The sequence below is a fragment of the Notolepis coatsorum genome, assembly GCF_963971535.1.
Source record: "Notolepis coatsorum genome assembly, chromosome: 10".
Taxonomy (NCBI): domain Eukaryota; kingdom Metazoa; phylum Chordata; class Actinopteri; order Aulopiformes; family Paralepididae; genus Notolepis; species Notolepis coatsorum.
Genome location: NC_140174.1, coordinates 10,293,259 through 10,308,546, shown reverse-complemented (window position 1 = coordinate 10,308,546; position 15,288 = coordinate 10,293,259). Strand labels below are relative to the sequence as shown.

The window sequence follows — 15,288 nt, the reverse complement described above, 5'->3', positions numbered from 1 at the left end:
AGCAGCAGTGCAGAGATTCCATTGGCTCACCCTTCTAACCAATCAGAGAGGCTCAAAGGGAATTTTATTGGAATTCAAAAGGATTTGACCAATTAAAAGGCCTTATTCCAACTATTTGAGCTCCTCGGATTGGTTAGACGTCTGTGAGACTTTAGTCTAACAAACTTTACCTTAACAAACGTACTGTACCAAGCCACAGCCAAAGACTATTATTATTATTTAAGCATCTTTGAGCACCGTAAAAGCGCTATAGGAATTTAATGCATTATTATTGAAGCGGTTACTGGCGTTCGTTCCCACTCACCTCTCTCGTCACGCTGTCCATCTTGATGGTGGGTTTGTCTGTGATGAGCTTCAAGGTGGCCTGTCCCTTCACCGTGACCCTGAGTGCGTTGGGATAATCCTACAGGAGGAGCAGCACACGGGACAGAACCATGTCTTCATGAGAGAGAGAACTCCATGGACTTAAAGCTGCTATAGATAGCATTCGGCCACTAGGTGTCACACTAGAGCGCCAGCATGTCATTTATCCAACCAGGTGCACCCACACCCCCACCACCCTCCCTTTTTGCTCCTTGCCTTGGACCTACACTGATCTCATAAATGGCCTACTGTACATATCAGTGGTTCTAAACATTTTGTAGGTCAATGCCCCCTATCTGACCATGTCCATGTTCCACAACGCGCTTTGAGATGCCTTATTTAAGGCGCTATATAAAATAAATTTATTATTATTATAACGTCCCCTTCCCCCAATCCCCTACACCCAATGATAATTAAATTATGTTACAATAAGTTACAATAGATTATAGGTAATACAAATTTATATATGAATATATACTATGAGTAAGAGTAAAAGTAGTAAACAGTAGGGATGTTCGATACTGGCTTTTTTACCGATATCCGATATACCGATATTGTCCAACTCTTAATTTCCGATATTGATCTATGCGGGGTTCCCCCCCCCCTCCCCCCAAACCCCCCCCCCCCCCCCCCTCCCCCCAAAAAACGAATTATTTCAGGTAACAACATTATGCATACTTTTGACAATAAATAAAATAAAAATGTCTTCTTACTTGCTTGCCTGGGTAAATAAAGGTTACAGTAAACAGTATACACAAGGTACAGTATACACAAGGTACCCTGACTGGCATGATGTACGTCATACGTTGTAGTCCGTGCAGGTTTCGGTGGTTAAGAGTCAGACACACCTAGTGGTCAGACATTCCTCTATATATATGAAGCACGCCATCAAAATGATCCATGAGTCTTATTTATTATGAGGAGGAAGCCACAGCGAAGGCAGTTCCCAGCCGGCTGACCTCTCACCTCTAACATGGTGCTGTTCCACACGCGTGACCCGACGGTGACCTCTCACCTCTAACATGGTGCTGTTCCACACGCGTGACCTGACGGTGACCTCCGCTGTGGTCGACATGTTGAGCAGGGGGCAGGTGAAGGTCACGCAGCGTGCTGTGTCCTGGGAACAGTCCTTTATGAGACACACACACACACACACACACACACACACACACACACACACACACACACACACACACACACACACACACACACACACACACACACACACAGAGACAAAGATGATCAACATACAACGAATAGGATAATTGGACATAGAATACTATAATGTAACATTGGAATATACTGTGCAGTATGGCAGGATGGCCTGGAGGTCGCTGGTTCGATCCCCGCCACTGACAGGAGGGTGTATTCCAGCTGTGAGCTGGTGACTGAAGCGTGGCTGGTATTACATGTACGGTGCCCACCTGCTCTGCCCAAGTGCCCTTGAGCAAGGCACTTTCTTTGCTTATAAATGTATAACATTTCATACAAATTTAAATAAAAGATACAACGGTAGAAGTGGGCGAATAGGCTCAATTGGGTATAACAACTCAAAACAAACATTCCGTCGCGCCACAAAATCAGTCCCCGCGTTCATCATCAACAGAGGCGCTCGAGACCTGATGACGTCACAAGTTTGAGTCTTACTTCTCTGGTTTGTTTTGGAAGAGAGAGTAGCTCACGTTCACAAACATTGATTAAACTTTCCTCGAGGCATGGAAACAACAATGTTAGAACTCTCATGTCGGGCGGTGGTTCCCCTTTTTAGGAAGCATTGTTGTTTTGACAGCCGAGGGGGACGCCCCTGCTTTTTAATTGCTGTGTTGTTTATGAGTGGTTTCAATGCTTTGTCTCCATCAGCTATGTTCAGCTGGCTGGGGCTAGCTATGGTCTAGCATGGTATGGTATGGTATGGTTTGTGTCTCCATTAGCTGTGTTTAGCCTGGCTGGGGCTAGCTATGGTCTAGCATCGTATGGTATGCAATTGATGGAATAGTGTATAGTGTATAGTGCAGCAATGCAAGTCCGGTTCACAGTTATTGTTGTAATGTAGAAGTGGGAGTTATGTCACCAGGGGTTGGGGATGGGGGGTGTGACGAGACAGGGCCACAGCACGGCTAAACCCTGGCTAGTGGAGACAGGGCACAAGCAGATCCGGGGCCTCACCAGCAAGTAGCTCTTGCGAGGCACCGCCAGAGTGATGGCCGCCTGCGGCTCGATGATCTGCGGCTGGGTGACCTCATCGCCGCCGCCGTCGTCGTCGTCGTCATCGTCCACCACCACGAGCTGTCGTTTAGGACGCCTGCTCTTCCCCTCCTCAGACAACTGGAGGCAGAGGGAGGTGAAGAAAAAGAGGGAAGAAAGAGAGAGAGAGAGACACAGCGAGAGAGAGAGACAGACAGAGAGAGAGAGACAGAGAAGGAGAGAGAGACAGAGAAGGAGAGAGAGACAGAGAGAAGGAGAAAGAGAGACAGAAAGAGAGACAGAGAGAGAGTCGTTGCGTCAGTGGGTCTGGTGTAATTGCTGGTTTTAGATAAAGGCGTTACTCTTTGTCTCCCCAAAAATAGCATTAGACATTTCCACCGTCTTATTTGTGGGCCACACACACACACACACATAATGTTGTACTATTTATACTATTTCAGGCTGTGAGTAGGACTCCTGTCTGTGGCTACACAGAGGCTTTTCTTTCTCCCCAGAAATATTATTTTCTAGCAATAGTGGTTTTTGGCAGAGACTGTTTTCACGCTGTATTAGAGCTGATGTTACTCACATGCTGTCCTCGACTCACGTTACAGCTATTCACCACTGACCTCGGCTCACAGAGAGGCTATTCGGGCAACTTGAGAAACTGTTGGAAAAGTACTGTAATTGACCCGAATATAAAATTATGTTTTATTCTCGCAATATCCCCCGAAGGGAATTAATAAAGAAACACTTGAGATGACTAACATGACTTGACCTGGAAAAGGCGAGGTCGTCTTTTATTCGGCTGCAAAGGGAAGTTCAACGGTGGAAGGATGGTTATCCCCTTTCTCTGTAAACTAATACTGCCTGTTTGGTATCAATGGCTTCCTCTAGATGTTTTGATTAGCTTTATTATATATTATATAGTTGAAATATAACCAATGGTTCTAATTTTTGCTTTGAGATGGTTCAATTATGTTAGAAATGGGCCCACCGGGCAGGCTACAGTTTTATTTTTATTTAAATAATCAATTAATAACATTCAAAAAATTATATTAAATCTGCTTATCTTGTTTTATTCAGTGTGTTAGTATTACTGGTAAATTCGGGTCAGATATAATTATCTATAGCCTAGTCATATTATATTTGGGCCGATAGGGTACAATACACTTTGCAATACACTTTTGCAATACAGTTAACTTCTTCATTTAATTTAGGTTTAGTTGGCTCAGTCTAGTCCAGTTCAGCACAGCATTCCAACAGTACCCTTAACGTAGTACAGGTCATCTACCGTATGCTCAACTGTAATAAATTAGACATATGTGTCTGAATATACTAATTTGAATACTAACCATTTGAATATAATCTAATCATGCTGTATGGTGACATACATTTTAATTAGGGATGTTCGATATTGGCTATATATACCGATATACCGATATTGTCCAACTCTTAATTTCCGATACCGATATCAACTGATATCAACAGATACCGATATATGCAGGGTTCCCCCCCAAAAAAACTTAATAATTTCAGGTAATTAACATTACATATCTCTTGTTGTGGAATTACACAACATTATGCATACTTTCGACAATAAATAAAATCAGAATTTGTTCTTACTTGCTTGCCTGGCTAAATAAAGGTTAAATAAATGTAAAACAAATAAAAAAAAACGTTTTATTTTTTTACCGATAGGCCTACCGATAATTTGCGATATTACATTTGAATGCCAATATCGGCCGATAATATCGGTAGGCCGATAATATCGGACATCCCTAATTTTAATCTAATCTAATCTAATATAATCTAATCTAATATAATCTAGTTTCAAACACTGGTGATCTTTTGTTGTAATACTTCGGGGAAACCAGTCCCCTGTTTCACGTCGGTTCAGCTGCAGGTGAAAGAAGTCCCTTACGGTGAGGTTGAGCAGGTTGACCACCTCCCCGGGGGGGATGCAGTGCGTCTCCGACGTCCCCTTGTAGACGATCTCCGTCAGGTAGAGCAGCCACTTGCCGTTGGTGACCTCGAAGGGCCACTGGAACTCCAGGGCCAGGGTCCCCATGCCGCCCAGAGGCTCTCCCTGTAGCGTCACCTAGTGGTCGGACGATTTCAAGATGATTTATTGTCATGTATTGTGCACAGTTAAACAGTTTGCCGTACAATGAAAAACCTATTTTGCTAGTAGGCTAGGATGTGTTCTACCCCAAAATGCCCTGAGTGGGAGGGTCGTTTATTAACCAGTGTTGTGGCTATGTTTGTGAAGAAATTTTTTAAGTATTTGGCCACATCCAGCTTGTCTGTGATGAGTGTTTTCTGTCTTTATGTTTATAAATCTGGTTTTTCCGTTTTTTGCTGCAGCCTAGTTGGTTGTTGAGTAATTTCCAAAGTTCACAGGGTTTGATTTTGTTTTCCTCGGTTTTGTCATTGATGAAATTTCTTTTTTGCGGATTTGATCATTGTGTTTATATCGTTTCTTAGCCTGTTTTTTATTTTTTTCAACCACGTGGGCTTGGAGATCACTGTCTGAGCTTTTGGCAAGCTTTGACTGACTTTTATGAAGTAAGATAATAATAATAATAATAATAATAATAATAATAATAATAATAATAATAATAATAATAATAATAATAATAATAATAATAATAATAATAATAATAATAATAATAATATATTCAATTTGTAGGGGCGCTTTATATTTGTGGAACAAATCTCAAGGCGCTACAGTGTAGAATAACATAAAAACTAGTAAGAGAGTAGAAAGAACATAAAATGTGTGGAGCTAAAACTAGTAAAAGAATAGAAGAACATAAAATAAGAAGGGCTAAAGCTAGTAAAAGAGTAACGTACAGTACAATGTGTGGAGCTAAAACTAGATGGAAATCAACAAAAGGCTTTATTAAAAATATGACTGTGTTTTGAGGCCCTTTTTAAAAGCATCCACTAACAGATGATTGGGGAGAGCGTTCCACAGACTGGGAGCGGATGAGCAGAAAGCCCGATCTCGCATGGTGCGGAGTTTGGTCCTCGGACGCTGGAGGAGGTTTGCCTGGCCGGAGAGGAGATGTTGTGAGGAGGAGTTGAGGGATAGACCCATTCTCTGGTTTCTGGCTTCGGGAGAGAGAGCTGTCCATTGTTGACATGTATTGAGTTCTACGTATCGCTAGTGTCAGGAACCCGTGTAGGCAGGTGCAGGGGGGTTTGATTTGCCACCTGATTTCTCTCCTGCGAGTGGGTGTGCTTAATTGTGTCCCTTGGTGGACTCTGTTTTGTGTCTGTGTGACAGGTCCCTCTGGGTGGTTGAGGTGTTGCTCGACTCGAGGAATGAATAACACATAATGTTGTGAATTTTAACACTAAGTGGTGCACCTTTTGTAAAGGAACCTGGTTGTTTTTGTTCATCAGACACATTGTTGGACCGAGTGTGATATTTGACCTACAGTTCCCCCCATAAATGGGATGGCATTTGTGGAAGTTTTCCTCCGAGGCCTCTGTTCACACATACAACCCCCCCCTCACCCCCCCCCCCCCCTTCCTCACCCCCTATTGTTTGTTTCACCTGTTCACCCCTCCCCACAACCCCCCCCTCACCCCCCCCCCCTTCCTCACCCCCTATTGTTTGTTTCACCTGTTCACCCCTCCCCACAACCCCCACCCCCCTTTTCCCAGAAGGCTCGAGAAGAAGCAAGCTCACAGACGACCAGAGACATCAAGTCCTCTACAGAACTCCTGAACCTGAATGTGTATTTGATTAGCGACGCTTTAACAATAAACGTGTATATTATCAACCATGAAGATTTGACCGTAATTAACCTCTCGGTTCCACCGCGTATTTGTAGCATTCCTCATTCAAACCGATGGGCAGGGGTGAAAAAAGTACCCAGAAATGATACTTAAGTGAAAGTATGGGTACCGTCTCAAAATCGTACTCAAGTAAAAGTCAGAGTATCTGGCTAAAAACACACTTGAGTAAAAGTTAAAAAGTTTCTACTTTTAAATGTACTTAAGTACTAAAAAGTTAAAGTAAAAACTTTTTTTCTGACCGTCTATTCTTCTGATAGCAGGTGTTTAATCAAAAATCCCCCGCTTTCTAGTCTTGCACAAGGACCAATCAGCATGGGTGGGTTAATTTTCTGTTAAAGTTCAGCCGCAGGATTAATAACGTTAACGTTAGTTCGGCCAGAGAAACAAATATACTCATTAAAATGGTTGGACCTGCGAGATTTGTACTTTGTAGGGCTGCATTTTAAATGTAAGGAGTAAAAAGTATGTTTTTTTTCTCTCTGAAATGTAATTGCGTAAAAGTACAAGTATAAAAACCTAATAATACTTGAGTAAAGTACAAATCCCCCAAAACAGTACTTAAGTTTTGTAACAAAGTACAATTACTCAAGTACTTTACACCCCTGCCGATGGGTTCCAGCTAGCTAGCTAGGTTCCAGCGAGCCGTGTGCCATTGTTTTGTAATTCCTACACACCACTACAGTGAATTCTAAAAGTTGTCTGGTGAACAGCAACAACCAAAGTGTCCGTTAAGTTCTGGCACAGTTCTCTCCACCTCTCAACCGGGTCTCCTGCTTGTTCCGTCAACTACGCCCGTGACTTCCGAGCTCCTAAATAGCATCCGCCCCCAAAAACGTGCCTAAGCCACAACTAAGACACAACTAGGTCACCTAATAACCCTTTTCCTCCCCCCAGCAATATCCAAGCCCAAGAATAAACCTAGTGGTTTTAATGACAGGGTGGAGATTTGGAGGGGGGTGGGGGGGGGGGGTAGCCCACATCAAAAACACTATCACAGTCTGGTATGAGTGTGTGTGTGTGTGTGTAAATGGTGCATTTATATAGTACTTTTGTCCAAAGCGCTTTACAATTTGTTCCTCACATTTGACCCATTCACTCACATTCACACACCGACGGTGGAGGCGACCGTGCAAGGTGCCGACCTGCTCACCGGGAGGTGCGGGAACCCTCCGATTACTAGACGACCACTCTACTTCCTGAGCCATCGTCGCCACAAGGTTGTGTGTGTGTGTGTGTGTGTCTGGTATAAGTGTGTGTGTGTGTGTGTGTGTGAGTGTGAGTGTGAGCGTGTGTGTGTGAGAGTCTGTCTGGTATGCGAGTGTGTGTGTGTCTGGTATGAGTGTGTGTGGGTGTGAGTGTGAGAGTGAGTGAGTGAGTGTGTGAGTGAGTGAGTGAGTGAGTGAGTGAGTGAGTGAGTGAGTGAGTGAGTGAGTGAGTGTGTGTGTATGTGAGTGTGTGAGTGTGTGAGTGTGTGAGTGAGTGAGTGAGTGAGTGAGTGAGTGAGTGAGTGAGTGAGTGAGTGAGTGAGTGAGTGAGTGAGTGAGTGAGTGAGTGAGTGAGTGAGTGAGTGAGTGAGTGAGTGTGTGTGTGTGTGTGTGTGTCTGGTATGTGTGCGAGTGTGTGCGTGCATGTGTGTGTGTGTGTCTGGTATGAGTGTGTGTGTGTGTGTGTCTGCCTGGTATGAGTGTGTGTGTGTGTGTGTGTGTGTCTGGTATGAGTGAGTGTGTGTGTGTGTCTGCCTGGTATGAGTGTGTGCGTGTGCGTGTGCGTGTGCGCGTGCGTGTGTGTGGTGCTGGGTGACTCACGTTGAAGGTGTACTCCACCAGACTGCCCACGTCTCTGGTGCTCACCATGGCCGACTCGCCCATCACCTCCCCACTGAAGTAGGTCTGCAGCTCGGGCTTGGCTCTGCGACACGGGAGGTCAAGGTTGGGTCAATAGGTCAAGAGAAGGATATATAGTGGCCTTGCTTCAACACATGAAGCCACACTGCAGTCTGATGTACCGATTGATCTCTCTGTATCTGAAACGAGGTTGAATTAGAATTAGAGTGTCTGCCTGATTTTTAGATGGTCACTTGGATGCCGTTCTTGATATTATTTGTATTCAACGTTTTAACACATATACAAACAAAACAGACAAAATCAAGACATCAGACAGGCACAACAAGAGAAACAAAATATAAATAAAAAGGGTGAATATACATTTATTTTTCAATTGTATTACTAATTACATTCTGTATTTATATTCCGTTATATTATTTGCTTGTGAGGACCCCAGGAAGAGACTAGCGGTCATTCATTTGTCAGCTAATGAGGATCCTAATAAAACATAAACAAACATATAATTTAAAAAGATTTGATAATGTCCTTGACCCCTACCATCACACTCTGTTTCCCTGTTCTATTATGAGTGAACTGAGTCATGGTGTTTCAGGAACAGTACCTATAATGTCATTACTGTGAGATTAAACTCTATGCGTTGCGTGTTGATTTGTGCTCACGCCACAGAGCTGTATTGAACATACTTTTTTTTTTTTTTTTTTTTTTGGTCTTTTTCCCCCTCCATTTTCCTCCGATTTTTTTCCCATCCCAATGTTAGTCGTATGCCAATTCCCAGTCCCTTCCTGGTCGCTGCGCACTTACCCCCCACAGTCAGATCATCTGGGAGAGTGGAGGCTACCACGTGCTTCCTCCGACACACGTCCAGCCAATCACCGCTTCTTTTCACCTGGCAGCGCGGATTCTCATGGAGAGGGCGTAGCGTGTGGGAGGACCACACTATCCCCCTCAAGTCCTATCCGCGCTTAGCAGGCGCCCCGACCGAACTGTAGGAGTCGCTGTTTACAACGACCCGGACCCACCCCGCCAGCTTCTCCCACCCTCCAATACAGCCAATTGTATTAGTGCAGACGGCCAGCCAAGCTGGTGACAACCCCGGAGCTGTGAGCTGGATTCCAACAGGCGAATCCAGCTCACAGCTCCGGGGTTGGTGACGAACGCAATCTCCGCTCGGCCACCTAACCGCCTGAACATACTTTCTTTTTAATCCGTTGCACACCTACATTCACATTTTGTCATTTAGCTGACACTTTTATCCAAAGCGACTTACAAATTCTGTACGACAAGTCAGCAGGAAGGGTACAACTCTATCAGCTGAGTAACAATGTTCAAACAGTGTTGGAACTTGGGTGTTGCTGTGTTGAGTGCATAGTAGTAGAGACATTAGTATAGTAGATAGTTATAGGTAGGGATGTCCGATATTATCGGCCGACCGATATTATCGGCCGATATCGGCAGTAAAATGTGATATCGGAAAATATCGGTATCGGTTTAAAAACAAAAAAAAACAATAACAATATTTGTTATATATATATCCAGTGAAATTATTAGTTACCTGAAATTATTCAGTTTTTTGGACGGGGAAACCCTGCATATATCGGTATCGGTTGATATCGGTTGATATCGGTATCGGAAATTAAGAGTTGGACAATATCGGAATATCGGTATCGGTAAAAAAGCCAATATTGAGCATCCCTAGTTATAGGCAAGGAAGATTCATTAGTGGAAGAGTGCATGATAGTAGAAGACAGTAAGAAGGTTAGCGTTTTTATAAAAATGTTTCTTTCATTTCAGATATTGATTGAAGAAGTGTGTTTTTAGTCGACGGCAAAATATCGGTCGTGTTTCGGCTGTCCTAATTGTGGTGAGAATAGGCGGCTTCTCCTTGATGACCCTCCCGGCGCTCGGATAGGAGTCGGTCTGAGGCGGCCAGAGGATGTAGAGCGTAGGGGTCTTGAGGGTGTGTAGTTGGAGACCATTGACCGGAGGTAGGCAGGAGCCGTTCCCTTCGCTGTGCGATGTGCCAGGTCAAGGACCTTGAAACCTAGTGTTTCTACTGGTTCCTCACCTCCACGTCGTGCGTTAAAACCGTGTAACACACACCTACTCGTCGATCGTCCCTTATATAATGATTTTAACTTTTTGGGCCAGAAAACATTTGATCCCTTTTATTTGGTCTACGGTGTTAGATTTTGGAGTGAAACTTCATATTGTGGGGCTATTCAGTGGTCCAATGACCATACGGTGTGTAATATCATATTTATGTCCTATTTGTGTAGATATGAATCCAGCGACCTCACAAGAACAGGTTTCTAACAGCCAGACTTCTAGCTTTCCAGTTGACTAAAGAGACCTATTGTACCCGTTCCTCCCGTCTCCCTGTGACTCATGTGGTGTCTGACCTGAAGACGGAGCCCACATGAAACTAGACAACTTTGATGTTGATATGTAAGAGTGACAGTGACAGCCGAACGAAAGGAACACTCCGTGACCACCTAGTGTTAAGATAAGATAAGAGAGGCCACTCTTATCTTATGGCCACTAAGGAAAGGTCACTTTAAAAATAGTATAGTATAACCTGACTGTATAAAATAGCAATGTACAGAAAGACCCAGTGCCTCATCCGTAGCCAACAGTGTATGCACTACCACAGGACCTAGCATGTCCTCCATGCTCTGTAAATAACTTATGTACAAATACCGATATGCCCTACTATGTTACTGTTTATTGCACAATGTTGTTTTATTGGATTCTATTATATGTTGTTACTACTGTATTGCACATCGTTGCGGGCAAGACCACCCGCATTTCATTGTATACTTGTATGCCGTGACAAATAAAACTCTTGACTTGACTTGATACGATAAGAGATTCCTTTATTGATCCCCTTGGGGGAAATTCTGGCGTCATAGCAGCATGGGGGAGGGGAGGTACAGGTATGGACAGGCTAATAAATATAGGCAATCAAATAAAATCTGAATATGAGAAAAAAATATGAGAAACAATGTGTAATCAATATAATTAACTCTGACTATAAAACTATGAGAAAAATAAACAGTATACACAAGAACAGCGAGCTAGCAAAAATGTACGTTGTTGGGAGATATTGGGGGACAAAAAAATTATAAAAAAAAGGTGAAACAATTTATCAACAACAACAACAAAAAAGTTAAAATGGACCATGAATGGAAGCCGGACGGCCCAGGCCTATACGCTCACTACACAGGCTGCGTAGGGGCCCCGCAGATTTACGCAAGGGCCCCACCTCCCCCCTGTGTCAAAGCGTTGTGTTGCGGGGGGGGGGGGGGTTCTGGAGTCGGCTCCAGAGGTGAAACTCTGGAGTAAATGGTAAACGGTGCATTTATATAGCAGCTTTTATCCAAAGCGCTTCCTCACATTTCACACATTCACTCACACATTCTCACACAGACGGCGGAGGCAACCATGCAAGGTGCCAAACCTGCTCATCGGGAGCAATTAGGGGTTAAGTGCTCTTGCTCAAGGACACTTTGACACGCTGCTTAATTTATTGTATTATGACCACCTTCATTTCACTATATGTCTTGTAGTGACATATTTAATCGTACAGTATGTGACGATTAAATAATGTATATTTCAGTGATACTGTGAATAATGTATATTTCAGTAGATAGTAAATTATAACACTACCTTAGGCATACTGCACCTTATGTGGCACTGTGAATACTGTGAATATATTTTTCAGCTAGTTAGATATTAAATATATTGACCTATTTGTTTACACTGCTTGTGTTGTTGTTACTACCTGTACCCCCCCCCCCCCCTCCCCCATGCTGCTATGATGCCTGAATTTCCCCAAGGGGATCAATAAAGGAATATCTTATCTTATCTTATCTTAAACCTCTTGAATCTGCTAGGGGGGGGGGGAGCGGGAATAGAACCGGGAACCTCCGGATTACCAGACGACTGCTCTACCTCCCGACCCACTGTTGCCGCAGGCCAAAGCGGCAGTGGGGGAAGTTAGTTAGCACAGGTGTAGCTGGTCTGGCTGATTAACCTCTCTCCCTGTATTTCCACACCGAGTCTGGGGGGACTGCGGCAGGGTTGGATTGGACAGCAGAGCAAGCTGAACATGTTCAGTTGTACTTTGTAACCAGAGAAACGGTTCTGAGATGGGATAAAACTAGGGATGTCCGATATTATCGGCCTACCGATATTAGCATTAAAATGTGATATCGGAAAATATCGGTATCGGTTTAAAAATATATATATATATATATATATATATATATATAATTTTTTTTACATTTCTATAACCTTTATTTACCCAGGCAAGCAAGTAAGAACACATTCTGATTTTATTTATTGTCAAAAGTATGCATAATGTTGTGTTAATTCCACAACAAGAGATAATGTTAATTACCTGAAATTATTCAGTTTTTGGGGGGGGGGGGGGGGGGGGACCCTGCATATATCGGTATCGGTTGATATCGGTATCGGAAATTAAGAGTTGGACAATATCGGTATATCGGTATCGGTAAAAAAGCCAATATCGAGCATCCCTAGATAAAACTAACTGCAACATCTGCAGGCGCGCTGTGACCGCACAGATTGGAATGCATTGGACGGTCTCTTGTGCCGCTATTGATGTCATCAGTAGCTATGTCACCTCTTGTGAAGACATGGTGATTCTGGAGGAAACTGCTACAGTGTATCCAAATAATAATAATAATAAGCCCCGGGAGAAACAAAGCATTTCACAAGGTGAACTCGGTCGAGAAGCAGAGACTGCAGCGAGAAATCAAACGTGAAATGAGGAGGGCAAAACAAGACGACGAGGGAAAAGCCAGAGAGAGAGAGAGAGAACGAGACGAACACAAATAATTTGGGTTCTGCTTGGGATGGAATGCACACAATCACTGGGGCTGAAAGCAAAACACAGCAGGAGGGCGGACATTTGATATTGGGTCCAAATCTGATAAGCAGCCGATACAGGAACTTAATGAATTTCAGGTTTGACGTTCCGGATCGTGTGATGAAATTCAAATGAGGCTCTGAGGGTGGAAACTGCCGTGAGTTGTACCCCCTTTTTTATGATGCGTGATCAGGTCCTTCACTGCACTGACTCACAGTGTGTTACTACGGGTTGGACCATGTATACTAGGGCTGCACGATTAATCGGAAAAAAAATTGCGATCTCGATTCATAGACCTATGCGATCTCATTTCTAAATGAAGAATATTTAAGTTTTACCATTATCACCATTCTCTCATGCTGCTATGACACTTGAATTTCCCCTAGGGGATTAATAAAGTAACACTTGGGTCGCCCTCTCAAGTCACGTCACGTCTCAATGTCATGAACGAGAGCCTGCTCTCAATGATGTTTGGAGATTAAATAAAGATTAATGTGCTGAGCAGCTAGGCTCCGTCTTCTGTAACGTATTTCACATGCCACTTAAAACAGACACATTGTGAAGTTTGCCGACAATTATTATGGTTATTGTCAGCCGGCCAGACATTTCATATAATTAATATTATTTAATCTCCCGACAGCCCCACCAACATTTTTTCTACCTGTGCAAATGAAATTTAAGACATTTTAATACCCCACAGAGACCCTGTCTTTACACCTTAATGGAACCAAAACCAAGGACATGTCCATTGATTTTAGACTAAAGCCCCATCTATATAAACCACCATCAAGGAGCAGGTGGTGGAGAGTGTCGAGAAGTATTTGGTCACCGATAGTAAACTGTGCTTTGACAGGGTCGACAACGCTCGTTCCACTTGAGCAAACTGAGGCCTTTCAATGTCCACAAGACACTAATGACCATGTTTTACAAAGCTTTTACTGTCAGTATTGTGTTTTTCCATGATTTGTTAAAGTGTGAAAGGTAAAAATGCTCTTAGCCGCATTGTGGATCACTGCAGTAAGATTATCAGGAGTCAGACAGTTCTGAGACCAGCCCTGCAGAAAGCTCAGGCCATCCCTCCACTACACTCAAGATGACAGGCTGGTCTGAGAGCAGCCCTGCAGAAAGCCCAGACCATTATTCAAATGTAATAATTGTGAATGATTTTCTGTAATGAGTTGTATGTGTATGTATCAAGCATCCTTGACTTCCAGGGACAACGATGTAAATAAGTCATTGGCTTTTTCGTTCCTCTCCTTGACAAAAGCAAATATGTGATGTAATGGTCTGTATATGTTTTGTTGTCTAAATAAATACCTACCTACCTACCCTCCACTACACTCAAGATGATAGGAGTCAGACAGGCTGGTCTGAGAACAGCCCTGCAGAAAGCCCAGGCCATCCCTCCACTACACTCAAGAGTACAAGAGTCAGACAGGCTTTTCTGCCTGAATTATTCAAGAGCACAAAACCCCAGGCCGTCCTTCTTGATGTTGACCACTGACTACACTCAAGAGTCCTACATTCCCCTCTGGTAGCCATTTCAGGACACTGAAACGATGAAAACAAATAGACACCAGCACACTCAATTGGCTATTAACTCGTAAAATAGATAGGCACTCGGACTAGAACCCATTGCGATGATGTGTGCGTGATTATGTCTGACCTTTGACCCTTTGCATTGTTCTTTGCGCCATCCGTTTGCGAAATGATTGCCTCCTGGGATCATAAATGATGTTGAACTGAGCTGAACCGGAGCTTGAGTGAAGACAGAACCGCTGGCAGTTTACACCAGCGTTCGCTCTGTATATATTATAGTCTGTGTGTGGCGATAAAACTCCAGTGAAAAACCCTCTTTCCGCGAATACTGGTCGCCGGGCTGATTGCTACCTGGTATTTTGATGTTTACAACTTGAGGACTCTCACAACAAGAGGGGGGGGGGGGGCATGAAAACACACGTTGTAAACTAAAATACATACAGGTCAACTTGTTTTCTCTCCTCTCCCAAAGTGCGACGTTGTTCCAAGATGTCTTCGCTCAGCAAATAAGCAGCAACGGTTTGCGGTTTCCAGCTGCCGGTGTATCTCTCGCTAGCTAGCCGCAGGCTTTAGCCCTAATGTGTCTTGAAAGTAAAAGAGAGCTCAGCTGTTTAAGTATTTATCACGAACGAGCGTGCGTGCGTGAAATAAATAGAA

The 15,288-nt window shown here is 43.5% G+C and overlaps 1 protein-coding gene across 1 annotated transcript in view; it reads right to left on the bottom strand.

The window, feature by feature from the left end:
- Nucleotides 1-15,288, bottom strand: part of LOC311235030 (integrin alpha-3-like) — a gene marked incomplete at its 5' end in the record, with an annotated part of 68,498 nt that overhangs the window by 6,038 nt on the left and 47,172 nt on the right. Inside the window, 5 exon segments of the mRNA XM_084322342.1 lie at nucleotides 305-403; nucleotides 1,379-1,492; nucleotides 2,530-2,688; nucleotides 4,472-4,648; nucleotides 8,163-8,265. Coding sequence (XP_084178468.1) covers nucleotides 305-403; nucleotides 1,379-1,492; nucleotides 2,530-2,688; nucleotides 4,472-4,648; nucleotides 8,163-8,265 — 652 coding nt within the window.